General features: G+C 39.6%; 3 protein-coding genes across 6 annotated transcripts in view; 2 read left to right on the top strand and 1 right to left on the bottom strand.

The window, feature by feature from the left end:
- Nucleotides 1-19,286, top strand: part of skap1 (src kinase associated phosphoprotein 1) — a 43,635-nt gene extending 24,349 nt beyond the window's left edge. The window contains exons 11-14 of the mRNA XM_088283918.1: nucleotides 2,547-2,600; nucleotides 2,693-2,796; nucleotides 14,238-14,340; nucleotides 18,541-19,286. Of these exons, the coding sequence (XP_088140044.1) occupies nucleotides 2,547-2,600; nucleotides 2,693-2,796; nucleotides 14,238-14,330 (251 nt within the window). The 3' untranslated portion in view covers nucleotides 14,331-14,340; nucleotides 18,541-19,286. The remainder of the gene's footprint in view (nucleotides 1-2,546; nucleotides 2,601-2,692; nucleotides 2,797-14,237; nucleotides 14,341-18,540) is intronic.
- snx11 (sorting nexin 11) lies at nucleotides 14,592-21,612 on the bottom strand. The gene is made up of 7 exons (XM_088283917.1): nucleotides 21,375-21,612; nucleotides 19,885-19,974; nucleotides 19,455-19,541; nucleotides 18,148-18,248; nucleotides 17,800-17,895; nucleotides 17,171-17,398; nucleotides 14,592-16,510 (listed from the first exon to the last, which is right to left on the bottom strand). The coding sequence occupies exons 2-7, from the start codon at nucleotides 19,903-19,905 to the stop codon at nucleotides 15,868-15,870; spliced, it is 1,176 nt and encodes a 391-aa protein (XP_088140043.1). The 5' UTR covers nucleotides 19,906-19,974; nucleotides 21,375-21,612; the 3' UTR covers nucleotides 14,592-15,867.
- An 851-nt stretch (nucleotides 21,613-22,463) lies between these two features.
- On the top strand, nucleotides 22,464-26,249 carry cbx1b (chromobox homolog 1b (HP1 beta homolog Drosophila)). 4 transcript variants are annotated; one of them, XM_088283920.1, is made up of 8 exons: nucleotides 22,464-22,651; nucleotides 23,436-23,548; nucleotides 23,720-23,807; nucleotides 24,369-24,450; nucleotides 24,998-25,154; nucleotides 25,325-25,478; nucleotides 25,794-25,888; nucleotides 26,076-26,249. In XM_088283920.1, the coding sequence occupies exons 4-8, from the start codon at nucleotides 24,402-24,404 to the stop codon at nucleotides 26,215-26,217; spliced, it is 597 nt and encodes a 198-aa protein (XP_088140046.1). In that variant the 5' UTR covers nucleotides 22,464-22,651; nucleotides 23,436-23,548; nucleotides 23,720-23,807; nucleotides 24,369-24,401; the 3' UTR covers nucleotides 26,218-26,249. The 4 variants fall into 4 exon arrangements, with proteins under 4 accessions (XP_088140046.1, XP_088140048.1, XP_088140045.1 ...); XM_088283922.1 differs by having other exon boundaries at nucleotides 24,366-24,450; XM_088283919.1 differs by lacking the exon at nucleotides 23,436-23,548.
- The last annotated feature ends 138 nt before the right edge of the window (nucleotides 26,250-26,387 follow it).

Raw genomic sequence — 26,387 nt, 5'->3', positions numbered from 1 at the left:
GTGTGTGTCCACAAAGTAGAGGTTAGGGTAAAAGTGCAACAGCAATTTCGTAGACGTAATGAAGGCCCGTCTGGGATCTTAAAATAGTTCTGGGGCTCTTCATGTCAAGTCTGGGATACATTTGGGGGATTTGATGGAAAACGTTCCTGCAAGTCCATGCGGAGGGCACACGCGCCCAATTCAGAAGAAGGACAAAAGGAGCGATCCGATCTTCTCAGGGCCATCGTCCATCACTGCTTCTATTAAATAAGATACATCAAGATTCAGTTTCACTCAGTGAGTACATTACCTTTGCCAAAATCTGTGCTGAGAGGCTGATCAGTCTTGTGTGTGTCACGCCGCCGTTCAAAGCCATCTGGGAGGAGGTACAGGGCCCGACCACAGATGGCGGATCGGATGACGGCCTCTTTCGTTCACATTCTCACCCCGTCACTTATCAATCACCGCATGCCGCACTTTGCTCTCTCGCGGCCCGCACGCGCTCATTACTTTCGCTTCAATTCGTATTTATGGCCAACTTCATGCGGCGCGATCGCAAAGACTAATGAAAGCGGCTGGGCTTAGTAACGCAAGAATTTAGCTTCTCAACAACCACACATTGTCCTCAATTGTTGGCTTGGTCCCAGCTCATTTTTTGGAGAGCTTTTTGGGGTGAGCAATCAAAGAATCCACAGAACCATGTCAGAACCATACTGATACACACTCAACCATATTTTTCGTACTTGGACATGTTAGAAACAAATATTTTGGACCCGTAGGACTGTATACAAACCATATTTACGTACCCGCAGACCCATATTAAAATTATGGATTCAGAACCTTTTGAAGTTAAAGGTTTTAATGTCCTTTAAAATAATAACTACTAGCGTACCACTTTTTTAGGGCGATACATGTATAAGTATTAACTGTTTGTGTCCTCACCGATACTGAGCACCAATACATCAAATACTTAAGATATATATATTTATATATATATATATATATATATATCAAATTGAATATAACACAATGACAAAAAAACTGAAGATTTTTTTTTGGTTGATCCAGATGTGATCATGGTTTTCTGACATGTCAAACTGTTGCAGTGTACTTACTTGATGTCTGATTTGATGCCTTAAGTATCGCAAGCAGGTATCAGTGGCCTCTAAGTTTTATGATACCTTTAAATAACGCTGCTATCAGCCCAATACCGATACTCGGTCTATCCTGAGTGCCGATCGAACCACATTCATATTTTATAATTATACATCATTTGTATTTTTAGCAACCTTAGAGCCATATAATTTAGTACGAATTATAATCAATATTTTTAGTACCCATAAAATCATTTTAGAAGCATATTTTTATTTTTTTAAATATTTTATTACCAATAGAGTGATATTGGAGCCACATTTTAGTCCCCAGAGAACAATACAATATTAAAATCACGCGTTTAATATTCATATTGGGGCCATATTTTTAGTGTTCTGTTTGGAGCACAAACTGCTGACTCGGGACAAAGAGACTCCCCAAATAATACAAAAAAAAAAAAAAATCAAACACATTTGGCCAAAACAACTTGTGTCAATCATTGGCATTGTGTGACATTGTGGTGTGTGTGTGCATCGTCCTCTTCCTGGAAGCACGGGTGCAGCTTGCTGGCAGCGGTATAGTATTGCCTGGCGCTGGTGTGGCTGTCATCCGGCGAGTGTTGACGATGGATGTGCGGGGCCGACGACGGTATCACTGTGTCCCAGCTTAGCCCGCCGGGTGCGCCACGCCCCCCCTCGGCCCCTCGGCCAATGAACCGCGGCAACATCCTCTTCCCCATATTGATCGTCACGTGGGAGGGCAGTCTGCGGCAAGAATAACAATCATCCCGCACCACATTCACATGAATCTCACATTGACTCCAGATCCATTTTATGTATTTTTTTAACGGCTCTTTTATTGTCTTCTTCAATGGATGCACATCAGCAAATGTTAACATCGTCACTTAATGCTCTTTTTTAATGCCAATGTAAAATGCTGCACTTCAATTCTAACTGTCAATACTCCCGTTTGTTTGCTATTACACATTTTAAATGTCATAATTGAACATGTACCAATACATATTTCAAAGTGGGTGTAAGCGTTTGAAATTTTTCATGATTACTATTGATTTTTACTCATATTCCACTAAATTTGATGCATAAACTACGCATAAAGAAAAAGATAGACAGCAGTCCTAATTATTTAAAATTTTATTTAACAAAAAGTTTAGAGCTGATGTTATTAAATGTGATAATAAGATATTATTATTATTACTTTTATTATTATTACTTATATAAGCTATTATTAATATTGGAAACATTTTCAGAATAGATCATTAAATGCGTATATACTGCTAATCCAATCCAGATTCTTTTCTCAAGCGCATTAGAAAACAACAGATTTGGACAAAGTGGTGTACAATTAGATTAAAACTTACACAAGTTATAAAGCAATGTAAGATTCCCGAAGGTGAAGACAATAAATAACTGCATGCCTTAGTAATAAACACATAAATGTGTTCTTTGTTTTCTTAGATGAGGACTTTCCAGATCCACCAGCAGATTGTTTGGACGCAACCAACGAACCAGGTGAAAATGTCACATTTTTCAATAATTCATTGATTGTATAAAACAAACAAACAAAAAAAGATAAAAACAGTTTTTTTTTCTGTTATGACCAGTTTTGGATTATGCCAACTACTACCAAGCCGTGTGGGACTGCCAGGCTGACACGCCAGAAGAGCTGGCCTTTCACAGAGGAGACCTCATCTTTATCCTCAGCAAGGTCTGTCTGGACACGCTTGTGTGTGTCGATGTGTTTTGTTTGAAGGGTAACGTTACATCATGCAACTCATCTCATCTGCAAGTATGACAGCGTTCTCCGTTTTAGCACATTGAAGATCTCCATTAATGAACAGAAAGTTCATTATAGTTCATGGCAAAGTAAAATAAAAACGAGAGTGATTTAAAAAAAAAAAGAAAGCTAAGTGAAATTACATTTGCTTATAAAACTAACTGTAAATTTGTAAATTCATTTCAAACATGCGCTTTTGGGCTTTTTTTCCCCAAAGATATTTCTTTCTGAATTACTTTTTGACCATACTGAAGAAGTACCATCAAACAGTCCTTTGGGAATTGTAGTTTAATCACACTTCGTGACCATCTTTATGTCTTGCACTCAAATAAAAATAAAAACTGAAACTAATGCTAAATCTGTTCAAAATTACTCTAAAACAAACCATTTTTGAAAAGCTAATGAAAAATCCAATTCTGAATCGCAGCAAAACTAGTGGCCAACATTTGACTTCTCGTGAAAACCGGTTGCAGACGGGCGCACAATGTGCGACATTTCGGCAGCGTTCGCTCGTGTCGCCCGGTGTGCTGCAGCTATTAGCGGTGGCATTACCTGTCGGAGAGCAGTGAAATTCCCTGTTAGAGAGCAATGAAATTCGCTGTTAGAGAGCAGTGAAATTCCTTATTATGGTAGTGACATTCCCTACAGAGCATGTGAGTGCCAGACAACTTAGCGGGGGCATCATTCTCCTCACAGGCTGGATGGTGAAGTGCCACGGTGGCGCTGGGTAATGGCGCTGTTGTTCATTATTGCGGCGCCATCTCGGGGGTTAATTGAGTCTGCGAGCAGCTTCTTTCTTCCTTCCTTCCCGCTTGACATAAACTGCAGGTGATTCCATTCTCACATCTCCCTGCAGCTCCCCCTTCTGGAAATATGCCACGGCGTTTGTATTCTGTTACATTTGGTGCCTCTAAAATGGAGACATCATCATCATCAATGTGTCTCAATTTGAGGAAGTTACGGCTTGTATTTTTATTAACTATGCATCTTTAATCACCAGATATTAAATAAAACATAAACATACATCGAATATGCTTTGCACAAATACAATACAAACTCATAAATTATGGAAATATGTTCCGGGGTTTAAACGCTCGCCATCATACAAAATAAATATTATGCACGTCTCATCTTTAAAGTCATAAAATAGCATTGGTAATGTGCAAAAGGAATCTGTACAAGTCTCTCTTGTCCAAACTGCCTGGAAGCAGACTAGTGCGAGACCGCGAGAGTGCGCATTTAATCAACATTTAAAGACACTTGAGGGTGTTTGCTTTGCGTCTGACGTGCAAGCAGGTGAAAATAAGTGGCCAGCTCCTCCTGGCACTGCCAGATGGATGAAATGGTCATCTGTTTTGACATTTTCAGCCTGTCAGGCGCTACTGATTGGCTGAAAATGTCAAAATGGCTGCCATACATTTGTCTCTTCAACGTGCTTAATAGTAACAATGCATTTTAGTTTGGACGCCTTTCATGTCACTCAATATATGAAAAATGCTGAATAAAATACAGCAAAGTAGTATGAAACATGAGGACCAATATAATACAAATAAACCAGTCGTTTTTTCTGGTTCAAATTGAGACAGCTGCAGTAGAATTATGCTCATTTGCCCAGCTGTGTCTGCTTGGCTCAGACAACCTCTTTTTTTTCGTGAAGTATTTTTTTCATTTTGTTGTTCTTGAACATTTGTTGCCACCTCGTCTTGAGTTTTTTTTTATGTATATATCTGATCTTTGTTGAAGCTTTCTGTGAAGTTAGATGTGCTTGGTCACGAAACAAAATTGTTACACTGGCAATAGTTAAGAAAAATGCGTTGATGGTGTTTGGAGTGACTTTCAACTGTTTCAGTCCCAATCGCAGTTAAGAATAACATCTAGTCTAATAGTGGACAGATGATAATAGTATACATGATGTCAGAGCTTTTAGAGTCAGAGATGGCTACCTCCAAATTTTATACGTACAACCAATACACCTGTTTAAAGAGGTGTATTTTGAGGTGTGACTTAAAGGGAAGTTAAGACAAAAAAGATAATAATATGCGGTATTCTGAATAATATTGCGTTTATGAATTCAGATATTCACCAGTTTTTATCCCCCTAAGGGACGGCCTTTTGGACATCTTACTGCCTTCTGCTATTGACTGAAAATGACATCACTGTGCCTCAAGGCTGAGTTTGCAAACGTCACGTAACCAAACCCTGAAATTAGGTGAGCTGTCGGCCGTTACGTGACCCCTACGGCACTGTGATGACATTTTTAGTCAACTGCAGAGGGCGGTATAATGTCAAAATGGCCTTGGATGCACAAACCCGGGTGCTTATTATTTTGTACTTTTTTTTCATATTCCACAAACGCAATATTAATCAGAATTCTGTGTTTATATATATATACACACATTATTGTAAAGAGAAGTTTCGACTTGACTTCCTCTGCATGGATGTAAAAGCTTCTGTGAATGACTGATGTAACTCAGCCTCAAGTCAAAGTTCACATTCATGCATGTTTTGGAAGATGCGGTCGTAAATTGCACGGAGACAATCTCCTGTCGTCTCCTAAGTGTCTGCTTTGATGACCCACGTCCGTATAACACCCACGCTGAATAGCACCACGCCGATTATAGCTTGGAATCGCCTATTTACTTTAACGAGCCCTCTGGGAGGACTTCCCCGTGTCTTGTGCGAGCCGTCGACTTTTACGGCAGGATTTCGAAGAACCTTGACCTCTCGCAGTGAAATACGGGCCCTGGGCTGGGACTCCAGTGTGTCGCCTATAAAATTGGGAGCCACACACGTGAAATGAGTGTAGTAAAAGCTCATAAATTGTATGCCGAGTAGGGGGGGGCGCATGTCCATGCTGTTATGTCAACACAGAGCATAATTACAAGATAATAAGGACACGCGCTAAGTGCTAAATCAATGGCGCTAACAACGTGTTGCGTTGAAGACTGAGTGTTGGCATTGCGGAGTGGACACACAGTGTCATGTGGCTGTGAACTGAGCGCAGCGTGCCCGTTGTACACAAGACCCTCGTCCATCATTATTGATCCCACACTTACTGTAAAGTGCACACATTTTTACTGTATGTGTGCGTGTATGTGTGTGCGCATATCAATGACAAAGTAAATAAATGAGGAAGCTCACAACTCATGTGAATCCCATTAGTTGGGGAGAATTCATCTCTCGGTCGCCATGTTGGCCCGCCGCTGGTCCTGATGCATGCGACGGGGGTCACTGCCAGATCCTTCAAAGAATTCTTTAAGGCTGGCATCTCATTTAGGATCTTGTTCGTTTTTCATAACATGTCATGACTGTGTGCTGATGTCCAAAAAAAAAAAATGACGACACTGGGAGTGGGGAATTTTAATTGCATCATCGATATAGAAATATCATTCATACAAAATTGAGGCCCATGCGAATATTAACGCTGGTCAACACATTACATTTTTTAATCAGAGATGAAACTATCCATTAGCCAGTAATCTTTTTATTTTTCTGTAGCACACAAGTTTCATAATAAAAAGAAGAAGAAGACTACTATAATATAATAATATAGTTTGTAATATTTATGAATTTAGGGTTGGGTCCAGCAAAAAGTAGCAATTTTTGACTGAAACGTCATCTCTACAAATTACAGCGCATGGTAAAATCCATATTGCGCAATTTATTGGTCAAACTAAAAAAACTAAAATGAAACTATCTCAAAAAGTTGATGTCCTAGAAAAAAATGTTAATATTTTTTAAATCAGCATAAACGTTATGTGTCGGGACACAAAAAGTTATCTCTGTTTAAAAATTTGCTGTTGATCACTATAATGTATTTCATTGCTACCAACTCTTAACTCATTCACTACCAGCCAAGTAAAAAAAAAAAAAAAAAAAAAAGGATCTTTGACGTCTTTAGCCGTCAATGGCAGTAAATGAGTTAAAAATCAGTCAGGTCCGATGCAAAATTAAACTTGTGGTAAGAAAATCCTGCACAGATTAGTATTTTGTGTTCTCAATGTAATATTTTTGGATCAGGAAATGGGTGTGTCCACAAATATGAATAACCTGGCGCAGCAGGCTACAGACAACAGACATGACATGGGGAAAAAAAATCCACACTATAGATATGAAACGGCACGAAATACTCATTTGTGGCAACAAATTAGCTGCAGCGTGCGCATGAAATATTCATTTGTAGCTACAAAGTGGGTATATGTGCACAAAATATAAATGAATACTATTTTTATCATTCATTGTGCAGGTTATGCCTATTTCGTGCAGACAACAACCACAATTTTTCATCAACATAAACGTAACTTATGGTTAGGAAAAATAATGTTGAGACCTTTTCAGTAAGTGCACAAGCGGTGAGACAAAAAAACAAAAACAAAAAAGTAAAGATATCGATCCTATCATTAAAAAAAATGACACAATAATCACATGAAGACAATTTAAGAGCCGTCTGGAATATAAATGGTGAGGGTTTATATTACTTTTTCCTCAAAAAGTATGGCTTAGCCGCCAATCGTTGTGTTGTAAACACAAAATGCTAATTTGTGCTCACAAATTAGCATTTTGTGAATACAAATTAGCATTTTGTACAGACGTGATATCTTTATTGTGGCCATGGTTTCATTTTTTCCCCCCCATGTCTCAAGTCTGGGGCTCCATAGCCTGCTGCTTCAGCCCCGATTGATTATTGATTTACACGCGGTTCCGCTATTGCTTGAATTTGTCACACTGGCTAAAGGGCTGTTGTTTCACATGTGCCCTTCGCTACAACATCAGCTTGTCCCTGCATTCTGCCCCTCTAATTTATGTGCCCGGCGACGTGGACTCCACAGGTCAGCTGTCACATTCCAGTATTCCCACGGGCGCTCATGGAGAACGGCAGGATGGACTGGGAGGAGATTTATGGCGCAAACCCGCCTCTCCTGCCTCTCCCCGTTTTTGCGGCCATGTCTCCCCTCTTCCTCAGAGCGACAGCCAATCGGAGCGCGCATAAGGCGAGGGTAGCCGACCAATGGCGGGCGAGCCCCAAAGTGTCCAGCTGCTTGTCAAAAGAGACTAAAGAGCATGGACAGCAGCGACACCTCGTGGCACCGTCTTGCGAACCTCTCAAATAGGAATAATGAAGTAAGGAAAGATGGCAGAATCATTTAAGTCAATGTGAGACTTTAAACAAAAAAAGCGAAAAAGACGTGCACAAAACACTCATGAAAACAAACAACATATACATGTACACACAAAGTATTATATTTCAGATTCAATGCAAACTGATACAAACACATTCACTCACACGCATGCACATAATCAGAGATGCACACATTAGACATACACAAACACGTATACTACACACACAAAAATTAAATAAAGGACACGCGTGCGCGCACACACTTAACACGTAGAACGCACTGACACGGAAGCAAGGGGCAACACACACAAACTCAGGCCCTAAACCTGGCCATATTTTTTCTTTTTAAACCCTAAACCTGGCTTGAAAACACAATTTGAAACCTTGATTAAAAACCCTCACCCAGGCCACAAACCCTGTTTTGAAACCCTCCTTTGAAATGCAAACGCAGCCTAATTTTAAAACCCTAAACCTTCCAGGAAACCCAAACACTTGGAAAGAATGTCTGGTGCTGCGTATCGCAGTTTTCTGGAAAGCTATGAGGAATGATGCAATGTTGAAAGAGAACATCTTCAGCATTTACAAGATTAAACTCTGCCCAATAAATGTACAGTAATTTAATACTGTGTAAATCTAATAAAATGAAAACATTACAGTGAACCCCCACTATTTATTGATTTACAAACAGCACATTACTTAAAATTGGCAAGTGCAGAAAATGTACAAACCCTAGGTCCTTAATATGTCAGAAAAAAAGAAAAATGTTCATTATTATGTTCCAAAGCAAAAGCTTCACGCCAACATTCCGAATTTGACCATGGGTTGTAATTTATAGCTCAGAAAAAAATTCAAACTGTTGTGTAACCTAATACTTATTTTTATTTCATAAATATTATATCGTACAATTCAGTATTTCATGTTATATGGCTGATTTTAATTATATTATTATTATTATTATTATTGTGAAAACCTGATGTGCTACAGAAAAAAAACTCAGATTAAAACATTTGTTTGACTGGGATAGTCAGTCTGCTTTCATGTAGGATTCCAGAAATCAGAGATTTGGAGAAGTTTAAGTTGCACAAGGTCTCTCAACAATCTAATTGATTATCAGAATTTTTTTTTTTTAATTCAATAATAGTATTTTCTGTGGTCAACTTGCTCAGAGCTTGCTCGCGTATCTTGCAAGCTCAAGTGATTTCAAACTCACCCTCGCATACGTAAGAAATCAGACCCGTTCATGTTGTCTCCCGGGTTCCGTAAAAAGTCAAATGTGGGAGACAAAAGGGATACTGAGGTCTCCCTTTCTTCTTTTGTGTGGACTCTGTCACACCCCCCCTGCTCTGTCACACAGCCATTTAAGGACCCCCGCTGCTATTGTGGCCATAGACACCAAGCAAGACATCCTATTTACCACCCTGAGTAGCAGGGGGTGAGTCTGGGGTCTAGGGTCATGCAGGAGGCAACGGTCACCGTCCGGTCAACTACAGTAGGTCATTATTCAGCCCGGCCGATCGCCCGATCCATTCCGCTTAATTATTATGAATGCAGGAGGCGGCGTAAACAGCCGTCATCATTACAGACGCTCAGTGGCATACACAAATGCTCTTTAAATGGCCATTAGCTTAAGCAGCCGCGCGGTGTCCCAAAGCACACTTTTCTTTTCTTTTCATCTCATCCCGTCGTGCTGAGATCTTCTCCGAGCTTCTCCTTTGTCTTTCCGAACAATTCACCCCACTAATTAAATGCCCTCTTGGAACAAAGTGGCCCTTTGGATGTGCAGAGGTGCACAAGTGGCATCCATATTTCTGAAATGCTTTGACACCTCGTGTTTTGATATCAACGTCAGTTGATTATGGTGAATATGTTTCAGACCCTCATATAAAATATACCGGCCACCATTAATTCCAGAGACAAAAAAGTCTGATATCGACTGAGTCCTTGGCAATAGTTGGCGCTTTATTGCGAAATAAAAAAAAAATAAAACACAGGTTTCAAAACATGGAAATATATTTGAACTAATAAAACAAAACAAACAAATTGCAGTTATAAAATGGAAAAACAATCTCTCTGCTTTGTAATGTCTGTTTTTTAGGTTTAAGCGATGGAGCGATGTGTGCAGTCAGTCGGCCTGTATGCGTCTGGGTGTGAGCTGTGACCAACAGCAGCTCCTATGCTCATTGCGTTTGTGATTGATTGTTATTCAGGCATTTGATAAATGGCATTTTTCCCTTCTAAAAATATAGAAATGAATAAAAAAATAATAATTTTCACTCAAGAAATTGCGACGTGTCCATCAAAAATTGACAATCTAAAAAAATGTAAATTGTTCATTCTTTGTAGATTAAGGCAGCGTCAGTTTGACTTTTGCATGGAATTAAAACAAAAAACAAAAAAAGAAACAATCATTCTAAAGAAAAAAAAGCCTTTTTTTGAGAAAATAAAACGAATCTGACTTAAAAAGATATATCCAAATAATGCCAAAAATGTTACTTCTTCTTCATTTAAAAAATCAATTTAATAATGAGGGTTTTTTTCTAAAAGAAGATTTTTTTTCTATGGAAATGATCTTATTCTCCCCCAAATATTATTTTCCTTCTATACATAAGTTGTTGGTAAGTAGTTTGGCATCTGTATTGTACTTGATTGCGGGTTACAGATGATGGGCTTCTCCCTGCCTGCCTAAGGCCTCCTCCATGTTTCTTTGTTAGCGTCATGGAGGAAGTACAGCCTATCTGCGTGCAGGCGAGGAGGAAGAGAAGGAGGAAGAGGAGGTGTGCGGAAGGGGCGGGGCGGGGGGAGCGTTAGGCGGCGGGTTCAGCAACGGGGCAATGATAGACTTCCTGCGCTCCATCACTCCCAAGGCCTGCCTCAAGTCAGCTGGTGGCCAGCGAGAACCTCTCATGTACCATTATTAGCGGCAAAATAGCTTTAGATAGATATAGATAGGTAGTGGGGCACAGGACAGATAGAGATGTAGCCTAACACTATTTATTCATCCTGAAATATATAATACATGCAGTAAATAGAATACATATTGCAAACATACACCATATAACAGAAAACTAAGCTATTACCCGAAATAACCATCTATAATGGTAAAGTATTAATAAGCAAATATTTATAAAAAGCAAGCATGGGTAAGAAGTTGAGGCAATGGCGGCGGCGATGACGCCACGGGCTCACCTTCCTCCTGTCGGTGAGCGATGTGCCCATCAGGGCGCCGCCATTATCCAGCCCCCCTGAGTGGTAAATAAAGGACGGTGACGGGCACACTGCTGCTGTTGCCATGGCAACTCCCTCCTCTCCGCAAGATCATTCCCTCGATGGCAGAGGAAGGAGAAGAGTCACCGGGAGGTCAACGAGTCGACCCACCGCCGCACCGCGGCGCTGTTGGGGTCCGTTGTATGTCCGACGATCAGATACCCGCCAGTTATGTTGTAGAAAAACAGACAGGATGAGCGTGACGTTTTGCAATCGAGCTTTGAAGACAGAAGTGTTGACTTTTACTTAAAAAAAACATTTTTTATTTTTATTAAACATAAATAAATGAAAATACTTCTGGCTATTATAGTTTTATGCATATGGGATGTAGATGTTGTCAGCTTTTACTGCATTTTCTTTCAAGGGGAAGTGGAGTCAAAAAACAGAAAACGGGTGGACCATGATAGTCGCCCTTTGGCACTGTGATGTCATTTCCAGTCAGTCGACAGTCGAGGACAGTATCATGTCTGACTTGCCCCCCCCAAAGGCTTGCTCTAAAAAATAAAAAAAAGTTTTCATAAAAATTGAACGTTGTGAAAAGTGATGGGGGGGGAGAAAATATTCTAAATTAGAATATTACATTTTTTAGGGGGTCGAAACTAAAACTTTTTCACCTTGAAAAATGGCTCGACATTTAAAAAAAAAACTACTGTTTCTTTAAAAACAAAAGGAAAAACCACTTTATTTAGGTCATTTTTGGTCGCAATGTTAAGTGAGTTGCTCAATCACCGGCCCCCGCGTTTGGTCGAAATATTTTGCGAGTTGCTCAATCACCGTACCCCCCCCCCCGCCCCCCTCCTCAGCTCTTGCTCAGCCCCCCACCCGGCCCTCCCGCCATTTCCCCCTTAAAAAAGACATCAAACAGAAGGAGGAGCACGTAGTTTTTGTCATTTGGATAATTCACTCAGGGATGTGGCCATTACAGCAGGTGTACTCTGGATGAACCCGTTGCGAGCGTGTCGGAAGATGGACTCTGCACGCCTGACAGACTCCCACCGCCATTGGCTCCGCCACCCCGCCTCGTGTCGTGCCGCCCGTATTAAAATGGTGCCGCTGATAATCCAAAAGACCTTTCCGGGGGAGAATTTGAGAGTGTTTTGCACAGATGGGCGGCGCAGATAAATACAATTCTCTTGTCGCTGCGAGAGTGCTCCTATGCCCCCAGAGAGAGACGCACATCACCAAAAAAACAAAACAAAAAACAAACCCGCTCATCCCTTGTCCTGATGACTCGCTACAAGGACCACCACACCCTTTGGACCTCTTCCTCTACATCATACTCGGCACATTGATGGATCGATAGAGAGGTTCACGATTGAAGATTCCTTTGACCAGTGTGTATGATGTCACTGACGTTTGGTACAAGTTTACTTGGAAAGTAAACAGCTGCAATAGTTTTCTAACAGCCGAAGGTTCGCCTGCTGATGAGCAACACACGTACAACAGAAAGATTGGTTCCACTGTCCAGTACCATTGAGTCATCTCTCTTACTTCACTTCACATCTCCTCATAGATTGATTGATTGATTTATAGCGATAGATAGATTTAATAATACAGTACAGTCAACCAAAGTTGTTGTAAACAAAAAACTAATGCTAAAACTAAAATAGAAAAATCATTTTTGTTAACGAAATAAAATAAAACCGAAAATGCTTTTTTTTAAAAAAAAAAACAGATACTATCAGAAACTACATGTCACGTTTAAAAAAAACCAAAAAAAAAAACTAAATGAACTTCAACTATAAATCTTTGATTTTAGTTAATATCATCTATAAGATCTCTGGATTAATTTTTAATACATTTGTTTTGGTATTGCTAAATACCAATGAAGCAAGGTCAGTTCTTTGATTATCATATATATATATATATTATAAGCTTACTACACAATTTTGATTAACCTTTTTTTTTTAGTCTTGCATTCAACAAATACTCTGTTAAAAAACTACAACGTCACAAAAAGAAAAGCATTTACAAAAATAAAAACAAAAACTAACAAACTCGCTTAAAAAAAAATTAACTATCATAAAAAAAAATCCCAAATTATGATAACCCTGCAACTCACAAAGCACAAACAAAAAAGCAAAGATTAGAATTCATGAGGGAATAAATTAATTTGTTGGTATATGTTAAGTATTAAATGTAGTCTAATTATGCTTCGGTAATATTTGAGTAATATGTGCAAAATGGGAAATACTGTCTGAAATTGACGCTGACAGTAATATAACTAACTATATAACAGCTAATATATATAATTTAGAATCTGAATTTAAAGGTCCACGTTGCATTGTTGTGATTCTTCGATGCACTTGCACTTCCCAAACAGCGCCAACAAGAACAACAGCAATGAAACAAAGTTATACAATAAAGAGCCAATTAACATCTGTTTGTCCACCTGCTGGCGGCTAAATTGCTTTATTTAAAGCTAATTTGTTTATATTTTGCAGCATTAATATAATTTAACGACTCGAGGCAACAATAGTTAATCATGTTTAATACAGTAAACAGGCCAAATGCATTTTGATTTTTTTCCTTTAGCCTTGAAGGTTTTCTCAGGTGCCTTTATTTATTTCAATGACACACAAATATGATCCTTGAATGATTTAATCATTTTTAATGTGTGCAAACATGCATTATTTTTTTCCTGTTATCTAATTTAACAATTGGTGGATTGATTGTTGTAAAAAATATGCATATATTTTAGCATTGTTGGTTGATTAGTTTATGAATAACACAATATGACAATTAGAATAGGCTATTTTGTGTAATCATAAATTGCAAAAACATTTTTAAACCGTTACGTAATTATCTTCATTTTAATTAAATGAATGATAAATTAGTTGGTTTATTGAAAGAGAAATTTTAAAAAGTGGTAAAATTTCCTAATATATGATAATAATGTAATATATTATTTCATTTGGATTTTTTCTGAAAGTTCCAATCTGCATTTCAAAGACAATGATTGACAGCTGTTATGTTTCATTGTTCCCAGGAGTACAACAGTGATGGCTGGTGGGTTGGCGAGCTGAACGGCGTTGTGGGTATCGTCCCGAAGGACTTCGTGCAGCCGGCCTATATCTTATGAGCTGCAGCAGGTACGGACGGAGCGACCAGATATTAAAATAATGATTTTAATTCTAACAGACAACATAAGAGAAATTGTTCTGCAAATAAAAATGGCATTACTTCGAAATATCAGAAAGTGATAGTGCAGATGTTCATGAGTCACTAAATAATATTGCAGACTGAAATATTTGTGGACTGCTCAAATAATTTAGTTGCAGGTTGCTATATTGGCCACTAGGCGGTGGAGTTTCTCTTAAAGTGAAGAATGCGAAGAGTCAAGTGAGGTGCAATAAAACAGCAAAAAGTGTTTATTTCAAATAAACTACAAGAGGATGAAGATAGTGTTGATCACATTAACAGCGGTCTTTCATCAAACTAAAATTGTTTATTGTGAAATCAACAAACAGCGGTGAATCTCACTGAGAAACATTTCAGCAAAATAATCAGTCATCATAAACAACTTAAAGAAAAAGACTCATTAAAATAGTCTCTTTATTAATGCATGACGAGTGAATAAAGTCAGTCCCTTTTAAACGTGACAAAAATTACAAACCACATTTAAGCGAGGTAATAAATTTGACTAGAAGCGGAAATGAATAAAATCCATATATTAGTCATTTATTCACGGCCTCGGGTCACATTTGAAATACTAGCAATGGATTTGAATTTTGACAGTAAGGTGACCAAGAGAACCTTCCTGCCTCACAGTTGTTGTTCAGGTTTGAATTTTGGGTTTGCTGTATGTGGGTGGGTTTTCTTCAGCTTCCTCCCTCCCACATTATTAAAAACATGCACGTTTGGTTAAGTGCAGACTGGAAATGGTCTCTAACAGTTCATATAAATGCTCATTTCTCCAAATATTATTAGCCGACAAACCAATTCGTTCTCGTTCTATAGGTGCCCCAAAAATAGATACTTTAATTTGAAACACACCTAAAAGCTTCTGGAGAACTTTGACGCCATCTGCAGTCCCAAGAGAGAAATAACACCAGATAGAACTGGGAAGCCTGCTTTCTAAGTGTTCAAATTAATGTTAAATTCAAAAAAACTGATAAACGTGTATACATAATAATAATATATAATATGAATAATAACCTAAATATTCTCTTTAGTCGGGCAACACCGTGTGCTTCGTACAAGCTAATTTGGGAGCAATTAAGTTTCTTAGCTCCTACCTGGCATATATTTCCAAAGACTATAATTTTTAAAAATATTTTACCCAAAAGTTTATTTCTATTTCCTAAGATGCAAAATAAAATAAGGTTCTATATTTCCTTTAGCGTTATCCCTAAAGAGACATAACAGTTGAGAAGTGAACTTAAAAAAAAAAATACAATAAAATAAAATAAAACAAAAAAATTGCAATGGGGCTCAGTCATTATATATATCAAGAGAAGTTGGGTATTTCAAAAAGTTTTCTGCTTTCAAAAACAGTTGCATGTTTTCGGGGGTGATTTTCAAAAAGGGTTATGGTCATGACACGTTTCAAAACTAAGGAGCCTGCCATGAAGCATTAAAAGTTTCAATTTGTTTCTTTACAAGCTAAAACATCCTCTTCAGTCTTGCAACTGTGAGTGTTTTACGTGAGCTAACTCGGGAGCGGAGCTGCTCCCCAACACGCTGAAGTCGTTCTCAGCAAAATTGACATCAAAAGAGTTACTCAGCTCCCGGTCACTGCAACCGTTCAGTTGAAGGTCCACATTGGTCCCGCTGGACACGTGCGGCCAGCGGCTGTCATCCTCAGGAGACATCTTTGCAAAGTCGTTTGGTGACAACCGGTCGCAGCTGACCACGTCGTCTTCGTCGCTGACTTGTACGATGCTCTCATTGGACGATGAGAGCGAGGCGGCATCCACCTCGCTTACCGCTTCTTGCGTGGGCGCGACCGCCTCAGCCGCAAGTTCCTCCTCCGCCTCAGAATTGTTAACCAGGACCACCACCTGTGCTTGCGCCTCAATCGCTGGAGAGTGGACCTCTACAGGGGTCTCCATGCGACTGCTCCCAGGTGTAGCATCTTCAGTTAGTGTCCGCTCGTCCTGGCCATCTCCCAGGTAAAAGATGGCTTTGTCACGGGCGGTCAAGTCACAAGGTTCAATCATGCTGTCGTCGTCGTCGTCGTCGTCGTCGTCGCCGCCACACGAGAAGAGCACCAGGCTATCGTGGTCTTTGTTGTGAGGCCGAGGCTGATGAGGAGCCGGGCTGTAGTGAAGATTAGTTGGCGATAAATGTGGATGGCAACAATGGAATTCATGTAGTGGTGCATAAAAATGTGGAGAATCTCCTCCGTTATTAGTTGAAACTGTATATAAAGAACATCCAGAAACCATTCACAGCCTCAAAATTGCAATTATTTTTGTTTAATGTGGATGTTACAGCCTTATTCCAAAATGGATTAAATTGTTTTTTTTCCTCCTCAAAATTTAACTCCCCATAATGACGTGAAAAAAACTTTGGAGAGACTGCCTTTCATAATTATTGGCACCCCTGGTTAACGTGTTCATCTCCTATTAAATTCACATTTTTTTTTAAAATAATGTAGGACCAAAATTAAAAAATAAATAAATAAAGGACCTCTGACCATTCTCCTTTGCTCTCTAAATCAACCAGCAACCTGGGTTCTCTCCTCTCAACTATCATAAGTTTTTAATGGGGTTGAGGTCTGGGGACTGAGATGGTCACGGGAGAATTCTGTTTCAGTATGAGAGTATGCTTCTGCAATAAAAAAACATTTTTTAATGCCTTTAACATTAACCAGTGGTGCCAATAATTATGGAGGCTACTTTATATTCTACCAAATTCTAAATGAGTTGGCGAATGACTTTCGACTGAACAGGTGGTTACTATGGCAAACGCCCTCACCTCTCCATGGACTCGTAAGAGACGTTCAAACTTGGCTCCTTGACACCGGCGTCCTCCTTCTGAGCCTGCGCCCAGCCTCGGTTGGACGAGGCGTAGGTCAGGATAGCGTCTGTCACTGAGTAGGGGGTGTGACCTTGCACGCAGTCCAAAATGTGACCCACGGGTAGCTGTGTCTGAAGGAACAGGTGAAGCTGGCTGTCCGACAGACACACTGTCATGTTCACCACCCTGGAATACGCGCGCCAGAACAATAAACAAACACATGACACTAGCAAAATAAGAAAATACAAGTCATTAAATACACCGAAAATAAATAAATTGCATGCAACCTATAAAAAATTAATTCTCACACACAAAGCAAAAAAAAAAACCCAACGCACTCAGAAAGCATACACACCAAATACACACTAAAACCCAATAAAAACAAGAAACACACACAAACCAAAAACAAAACATTAAAAACAATAATTACAAAATGTATTCACACTATAAAAAAGAGGAAAAAAAAATAACGGGCATGCGCGCACAGAAAACAAGGGATGGGCAACTAGATATCAGCATCGGGCTAATACCACCCTTAGAGTCATAAGTACGGCAGAGTCAATATTGGTAGTGAAGACGGGACTAACTTGTCCAGAAAGACTTGAAGTCCTTGACGCCTCCGCTCCAAGAAATCCTCATTGCTGAAGGAGAAGAAGGACTTTCCAGGAAGGTCCGGAACCGGCCTACAGGACCACAAAAAACTAACGCTAAAATCTGGACAACATCGCTGCTCATGTGCACTGCTTAGACTAACAACATAGCTATGAAGAGGCTTGTAGATGCCACAAAATTATGGCAAAGCACAACATTTGTCTTAATGGAAGTCCTCACATTGGCTTGCAACACATTTCCTTGGCACCAAGCTACCACCAGATTTTGCCGAAGGTAACAAAGGAGCATTTCGTAGCTGCCAAAATATGCTGTGCTGTACTCACACCAAGCCGGCATTTTTCTGCAGCTTCTTCTTCAGCCACGCAAATTCGCTGTAGCGCCGCCGCACACACGACGTCTTGGCGGTGAACGCCTTACTGTTGGTCTGCAACCACACAAAACACACCTTAGCATCAACACCAGAGAGTAGTTGCTCTGTCGATTTTTTTTTTTTTATTTAAAAAACCCAAAACACAACTGTAGCAGTTTCCTTATTTGCCTCTTCATCTAAATTCCTGCTATTATTTACCCGTTGCGCTCTGCTTTAATAATGTTCCAAAAACTCTTTGTCATTCCCTGCATTACATTTTTCTCTTTTACTGTGATGACGCGTGTCAAATGAATTTGTTATAGAAATGCTGACTGTTTTTGTCTTCTTCTTTTCCGTTGGTATGCAGTCAGGATTCCAGAAGACGACTGGGACGCAAGATCACGAGAGAAGGCTCGCCGCCCCTGCTGCTGACTCGACGACGCTAAAGACAGACGGTTGCCATGACGAGGCCAGGAAATGATCTGCTTACATCATCCCTCTCAGGTTAAGAAGAGTTGTGACATGTAAGGGTCCAGCTTGAACTGAACCAGAAACGAGTAACATTCCAGAAAAATATTAAGTGTATTTTAGAAGTTTATTCTAATAATGAAATAATTCAATTATTTTTAAATGGTCTATTTGTTGGTATTTTAATCCCCAAAGCACCTTGCAATCGTTCACAACAGAATGTCATTTCTCATCGTTTTCATCAAATTGCAAATGTCTTAGTACATGTCTCAAGTATCTTAGAGCATCTTTGTAAATGTTTATGTACAAGTAGCCTAGAGATTGAAACATTGATTATCAGTCTGGTTTTTTTTTTCTCGAAAAAAAAAATGTCAGCATGATTTCATTGTGTAAGTCATCATATGCCCAACAGTCTGTTCCATTGTCAGAATTAGTCAAGAGCATAATACCATGAAAATCATATATTAATTCCTTGAATTTCATAAATGTTGATGGAAAAGTCCCAGTTTTGGGAGAGATATGAGCTTTTGCTAATAAGTTGTATTGTTGTGCAGAACTGTTAGACTGTCTGGCAAAATGATCTTTTAGTTGTAAGAATGCAAAAGCAACTGAGAAAATCTATAATAAAAATTCTGTTAAAATAAATCTACGAGAAAACAAATACTTTTTAATGAAGCAGAAGCAATCTCTTAGGAATTTCTAAATTAGTGCAAGAAATATTTGAGGACTTTTGATAACAAATGCGTGGAGAGCCAAATGCGTCTTTCCTTAATCTTTTTGACAAATCATTTGGAAAGTCAGGCCCACACTCACATGGAGGAAGATCTTGTAATCCACGTAGGAATTCCACAAGCCTTCATTCTGCACACGGGGATCTTGAACCCGGACGGCAACAAACTCCTGCATGGTGGTAAGAACAAAAAAAAAAATGCATCTTTCCACTATTTCTATTTTATATATTCTTGTAGTCAGAAATTCTCACATCTCTTTAGTATTATAAATTTGACCAAGAATCAGGGAGAAGACATGGCTTAAAACATTGCCAATTCCAGCTGACTATTTAATGGCGGTCACGCTTTGAATTTGGAATAAATGATTTAGATTGTAGTATCACTTCCTATGAGTCAAAACAGATGTTGGATCTTAGCGCATGCACTTGATGACATACTTCATTATAAAAGGATGTGGTGGTGGGACTGTCATGAGAGGTCTATAAATGTATGAATATAAGGAGGTGACTTACATCTTCGTGGTTCATGGTCATGTGCGTACAGAGCGGAGACACAAGGAGGGGTTTCAATTCACATGCCGCGCTGTGTCTCCATGACTCAGCCTGTCAAGCAGGAAAAGAAGGAAAAGTCACTCTCGTTGCACTTTTATCAGTCACACGCTAAATGATGCATAGCGTGAATGCTGGGGAGCGCTCCCCTACAGTGTTGCCTTGAACATACAGTACATAATTAGACTGTCAAGAAGTAGTTACTGCGCCTAAAATACACTTAGATGTGATGGTGTAACGCCAAGACTAACAAGCTGCATTGCTATTTGTCACTTTCACAGAGGATAAAAAAATATATATGACGATGAGTATTGTTGTATGCGACTGTTATTTTGCACCAAAATTATTTTTGCTTTTATTGTTAGGCTCACTTGTTGCCATTCTGATTCAAATCTTAAATGAGTCACATACAAAAAAAAAGAGCTACAAAATCCAGGACATCCAGGCTACTTTCCAAAATTTGCTACACGCCAATAATATTCAAGTTAATGAGACAATCAAAAACAACTGTTCAGCTCATTCAGAACATTTTGGAAACTACTTTCCATACTCCAAATATTCTAGTTTTCACAGGTGACATTCCAATCCATTCCATCCATTTTTTTTTTACCTCAAACTTGCACAATTCTTAACCAATTCAAACAACTCCAACCTCAAAATGTTCAGCGTAATCAAGGCATCTTGAGAAATATTCATCACAAATTTCCACGACAAAATTCCCAAATTATAAGATGTCTTACATTTATCCATGTCACTACTGATTCAAATGGTTCCCACATTAAAAACCTACTGGACACAGCCACAATAATATCAAGTACCAAGTTCCAACACAATGAAGAGATTTGTTTTTACATATTATTTACCTCCTTGATCCACATGACCGATTTCGAATTTCATCAGTTGAATTACAGAAGCAGTCACACGCAAATCCTAAAGGAACTGTACCTTGTGGTTTCCATTTCAACACTGACAGACCATCCAGCAGTGACTCAGCTGGCCATCACAAGGCCAGGGAGGGAGACTAATCGATTGTGATGAAAAATGAGCAGATTGTGTTTCTGACACATGGTGCATAAAATCTGATGATCAGGACACAATCTACGTCTAATAACCAATTTGATAAATAAAAAAAAAATGTTCTTCATTAGTATGACCCCCTCATCGTCACAAACTGTTGAATGCCTCATCTGTCGCGTTTGTGTTGAGCATGTCAACGAGAAAACATCTCATGTCAATTTGCCAAATTGGAACGATTAAAAAGGTAATTAAGGACACCATCGTTCACACTTGTTCACACTTAGTTGACACAACTACTACAAAGGTGTAACTAAACTACTTAAAACAAAACAGCCACAGGAATATTTGAAGAGAGCACTTGTTCATAAAAGCTGTCAGTGTTTGTAGTTGTTGCGCTAAAGCAAACAAGAGCTAAAAGCTAATCCTGGTGAACTTACTTTTTACGAAGTGTTTTGAAATTTGCAAACGGGCTTAATGCCTTTAAAGTTGGCTGGATAGTAGATGTTGTTCCCCTGAAACACAAGTCGAAAGCTCCCCGGCGTTTCAGTCTGGCGGTTCGTTAGTCCAACAAGATCCGGTATCCATTTCGTAAGTCACACGAGAGCTACTGTATGCTAGCCTGGCTAGCCTGAGTTTCACGCCTTCATGACGTCATGGGTGGGAGGCAGTGGTTGGGGGGGGTTCTCTTGCCGCGCCTCCTTTTGTACGCATGCGCATTGCGGCGTCCCCTTTCGTTTTGTTACTTTCTGTGCTGGTTTCTGAGTCATTTAAACCAATAAACTATTCTTGGATTTGCAAAAAAAGAGAGAGTAAAAGAAGAAAAAAACCCTCGGCTTTCATCCGGCACTCCTCATAGGAATAAACCTTAGCTTTGAAGACACGTCCACCTCAGAGCTACACTTTGAACCGCTTCATGATCAGTCACTTAAACAGACGGCCAGTCAAAACAAATGAGTCAGACGTACATGGTGAAAAATGTGGAACAACGCGGCCTGCAAGAAGATACCTCCCCTAAAAAAATGATTGATAAATAAAAAATTTTAAAAATCAGCACAGACGTCATGATGGTGTTACTGGATTCCGGGGTTCCTTGAAGCGACATGACGCGAGACTGGGTGCGATAGTGTACAATTGGTGGAGAATAAGGAAGCGAGCGTGCGAAAGAAAAAGAACAACAATGGTTGCTGTTTATTCGTTTTATAAATAAAAATGCGTGAAAAATAAAAAAAATTAGTTGGCAACGAAACCATACATCGGAAGGAAACAAAAATGAACCGTATGAGTCTTTGCTGTATTTTTTTCAATTATTATTTAGTTATTTAATATTTTTATAAGATAGTGTATATTGAAAAAACATAGATTATAGAAACTACGGTATTGTGTCTCAATCGCTGCATAAATAAATAAATGTTATGTCTTTCAAATCCGTTGAGCTGAGCCAAAAAATGTATTAAAAAGCGCAATGGCCCATTGCGCATGCGCACAACATCCCCCTTTCACCATCCACTCATCTCAGACGAAAAGGGGCGGGGCCGCTAGGCTACATTTAGCTCCAAGCTAATCAAAAGCTAGCCGCGCTGTGTTACCTACCAGGTAGGGGGGGGATAAAACACTGTCAAACGCCGACGTTATTGGCCTACAATAAAAGCCTTGCGTGCCACTCTGATCCTTTTAAGGGTGGGGGTCACCAAAAAAATCCAACAGTGAGTCAGCGGTGAGTTGATGCTTTTTTTCCCTCCAAAAGAGAGTGCTTTAAAACACAATGTGTGTGTGTGTTTGTGTCTGAGCGAGCGAAAGCGATACAGAGGCAGAAGGAGCAAGCACGGCTATTCATTAGCCACTTGAATTAGCACGTTTTTATTCCGCTTCACTTTTGAGTCTGCTTTCATCCCCAAAAAAATAATCCAAATCCAAAAATGACGCTAGACGACGCGATGCATTCGACTGGAGCTGAAGGCAGCACAACACAATATGGAGGATGGAACGCTCCCTCCATACTAGCCGCCGCCTGCATGCATGGCTTTGTCGTGCTGCGCGTTGATTCATTCACGCTACTTAGCGGCGACCGTAGCTGCATAAAAGACCCCTCAAATTGTCTTCGTTGTTTTTTCTCCCCTCCCAAATAGCTGCGATCGCTTTTGACGTAATTCTCATACAGCCTTCCTTGAACAGGTGGTTGTCTTAGACCCACACGCACCCGTTATTACTTAAAATTCCAAGCGCATTTTCCCGTTATATTTTAATAGCCCAAAAATATTTACTGCATATACTGTCCAATAGTGCAAACGCAAACATCTCAAAACATCTTTCCCTTTTTGAATGAATGGAAATGTCTTTGATCTGTTCCACCATTCCCCCTAAAAGTATTAGCAATTTTAATAAAAAAGCGATGTAGGTACTTTATATTGTACTTTATTAAAAAAAAAAAACATACAATCATAAGTTAAATAGAATATAAAACGTTAAACAATTTGTGCATCATGATCTTATACTTCAAGGCCCATTGTTCTGCTCCTTCTGGTGTGTGAACCTTGGTCACTGGGGGGCAGTGTAATGCATGCACAGTAACTCTCAAGAAGACTTCTTCGCAGAGGATTAAGAATGTATGCCTGTGAGTATTGTTAGCCACATTGATGCTATTCATAAGCCTGCGTATGGTGTTTTGCATTGTATATTAGCATAAAAGATATCTGAAATTACTTAGGCCAATGTTATATGGTTTGTTTTAGGGCTGCAACATGTAATTCTTTTTTTTTTTTTTTGTCTTTTTTTTTTTGGACAGTACACTTCAACCAGGAGTGGCGCTTTACCACTTGAAGCCTCCATTCTGAAGAATTGTTCGCTCTCTGCAAACTGCTGCTTGTTGTAAAGTAAGTTGAGTGACGATCGCTGCCACCATGTTGCGGCATATTGTGAGCTTTCCAATAATTTCAATTTCCAGTACAACCCAGGCAAGTTTAATAGAATAATAAATATACTGCAAGTTTAATTTGGGTGGCCTCCCAGTTCAGACGTGCAGGATTCGATTCCGGCTCCGGCGGTCCTGTGTGGAGTGTGGATATTCTTCCCGTGCTTGCATGGGCTTTCTACGGGTAATCCGGTTTCCTCCCATGTTCCAAAAACATCATGGTCGGTTAATGGAGCACTCTAAATTGACCTTGTACCCCGCCCACTGCCCGAAGATAGCTGGGATAGGGTCCGGCACCCTGCGACCCTCGTGAGGAGAAGCGGCTTCGATAATGGCTGGATGGAAGTTTCATTTCATAGTTAAATCGGGTTACAGTCTTAGTATCCAACAAATTAACTTACATATTTTACTTCTCATATTGTGTATCCTGTTTGTCTACAAGTAGAATTTGTAAATAAAACAGATTAGTGGATTAATTGTAATGTGTGCAATGTTGGTTTCTCCTTTTTTACCATTTGAGCAGGACCCTGCTGGTCTCCAGGTCTACCTGAAGAGTATGAGCCTGACTACAGAAACCCCCAACGATGGCCCCAGTGTTACAGAAGGTTCGGGCATTCTTTCATTCAAATATCAACCGAAATCAGCTAAATTTGATTGATTTATTTATTTTTAATATTTGTATGCAAACTGGCAAGCCAATTTATTGGTCGGGCCCTACTTTTCTTTTATTGCATTTTAATTATCATTTAAATTATAATCCGTCTAGTTGTATGCAACGATCACTACCTGACTATGGTTTGGTTGTATTGACCTTTTAACACATTTCAATTGTATCTTTTAGAGTTTGTTTATAAACAATTATATTTATTTCAATTTCCCTATCTGTAAGTGCAGTGGGAGTGTTCAAACTGTACATGTTACAGTGCTATTAATGATACTTTTTCGCATGAAAACCTCTGTCCTTTTTTTGATGAACACATAGGCCTACTGTGCTACTGTATTTTACGTGTGGTCATGATGGTGTTACTTGTTGAGCCATGTATGGGGAAAAAAAACTATGATTATAGTTGGTGTCCATTCCACCCAAAAATCTGCGATTTAGTGGCGTCATGGTAGGGTTGAAATGCCTGACTGTATGTTGTCCTCCACCAGAGAGCAAGCAGCCTGCGGCCGAGAAGAAGGAAAAGAAGCCGGATGACGTAGCCGAGGAAGAGGAGGAGGAGGAGGAGTATGTGGTGGAGAAGGTCCTGAATCGGCGGGTGGTCAAAGGCAGGGTGGAGTACCTCCTCAAGTGGAAAGGATTCTCGGAGTGAGTGCCGTTCACCAGTTTGGTTGTTTTTGAGTGCCACTAAATTAAAATATGTTTGTGTACATGAGTCTATTTGGGGTTGTTGATTTTTTTATTTTTTATTTTTTTTGTTGGTGCCCCGTGTGTTGTTAACTTGTCATGTGTGTGTGTGTGTGTGTGCACGGGCGCAGGGAGGACAACACGTGGGAGCCGGAGGACAACCTAGACTGCCCCGACCTCATCGCAGAGTTCCTCCAGTCTCAGAAGTCTGCGCACGAGGGTAAACGAAAGGCGTCCGCTGACGGAGACGGAGAAGAAAGTAAATCCAAGAGGAAGAAAGATGACGTAAGTTCAAAATGCTGGAGGGAAATTCAATGATATTCAAGTTGTTTGTTTGGATCTGTTTCAAGGTAAAACTAGGGCCCAGTGATTGATCAGCTGATCTTAGTTATTTTAAAATTGGCGGATTTATTTGTTTTGTGGACATTCAAATTCTGCAGATATTTTTTTTCTCTGTTATGTAAACAAATGTTCTGCTTGTAATTATCCTTATTGTTGTAAGCATGAAAGAAACAAGAACATTATTTGATTCATTGTAAATATTTTTTAAATTGCAAACCTGTTGAAAAGTGAACTTTTTATTTCTTTATTTTATGTCAGACTGAGAAGCTGAGAGGCTTTGCCAGAGGTTTGGACCCGGAGAGAATTATTGGAGCCACGGATTCGACGGGAGAGCTCATGTTCCTCATGAAGTGGTTTGTACTCTCCGCCTGACATTTAAGCCTCTTTATTTGGAAGCTGAAGTTTATCAAGTAGGAACGTATTTCATTAGTGAAGTTTTCCAACTTTGAACATATCTGTAATTTTGCAACCCTATTGCCAACACCCTGCAGCTTTCTATCGTTCTCACTCCACTCTAACTTTTTTTTTTTCTTTTCAAAGGAAAAACTCAGACGAAGCAGACCTGGTTCCGGCTAAGGAGGCCAATGTCAAGTGTCCGCAGGTGGTCATTTCTTTCTACGAGGAGCGGCTCACCTGGCACTCGTACCCAAGCGAAGATGAGAAAAAAGATGAGAAAAACTAACAAAGAAAATTGTAGTTTTAAACTTGGTTGTACTTTGGATTCCAAGGGAGGGAGGGATGGGTGGGATCAAGCTTAAAGGGAGGGACTGGGGTTAGAACACTTCACGGTTAGTCAGATGTTGGTTGTGATTTTATGTGTTTAGAACGTCATCCTGCTTGACAACCGTGTCC

The sequence above is a fragment of the Idiotropiscis lumnitzeri genome, chromosome 20 (assembly GCF_059441095.1).
Source record: "Idiotropiscis lumnitzeri isolate Australia: NSW breed Sydney's pygmy pipehorse chromosome 20, RoL_Ilum_1.0, whole genome shotgun sequence".
NCBI classification, from domain to species: Eukaryota; Metazoa; Chordata; class Actinopteri; order Syngnathiformes; family Syngnathidae; genus Idiotropiscis; species Idiotropiscis lumnitzeri.
Note: the sequence above shows the minus strand (reverse complement) of the source record. Positions and strands in the feature narration are given on the sequence as shown.

Coding starts and splice junctions, on each gene's coding strand:
- snx11 (XM_088283917.1), bottom strand. CDS start 19,905: ATGACCATGAACCACGAAGAT. Junction 17,896..18,147: donor CAGAAAAATGCCGGCTTGGT/GTGAGTACAGCA, acceptor GTGGTCCTGTAG/GCCGGTTCCGGACCTTCCTG. Junction 17,399..17,799: donor CTTCAAGTCTTTCTGGACAA/GTTAGTCCCGTC, acceptor CGCGTATTCCAG/GGTGGTGAACATGACAGTGT.
- cbx1b (XM_088283919.1), top strand. CDS start 24,402: ATGAGCCTGACTACAGAAACCCCCAACGATGGCCCCAGTGTTACAGAA. Junction 24,451..24,997: donor TGGCCCCAGTGTTACAGAAG/GTTCGGGCATTC, acceptor GTCCTCCACCAG/AGAGCAAGCAGCCTGCGGCC. Junction 25,889..26,075: donor CTCATGTTCCTCATGAAGTG/GTTTGTACTCTC, acceptor TTCTTTTCAAAG/GAAAAACTCAGACGAAGCAG.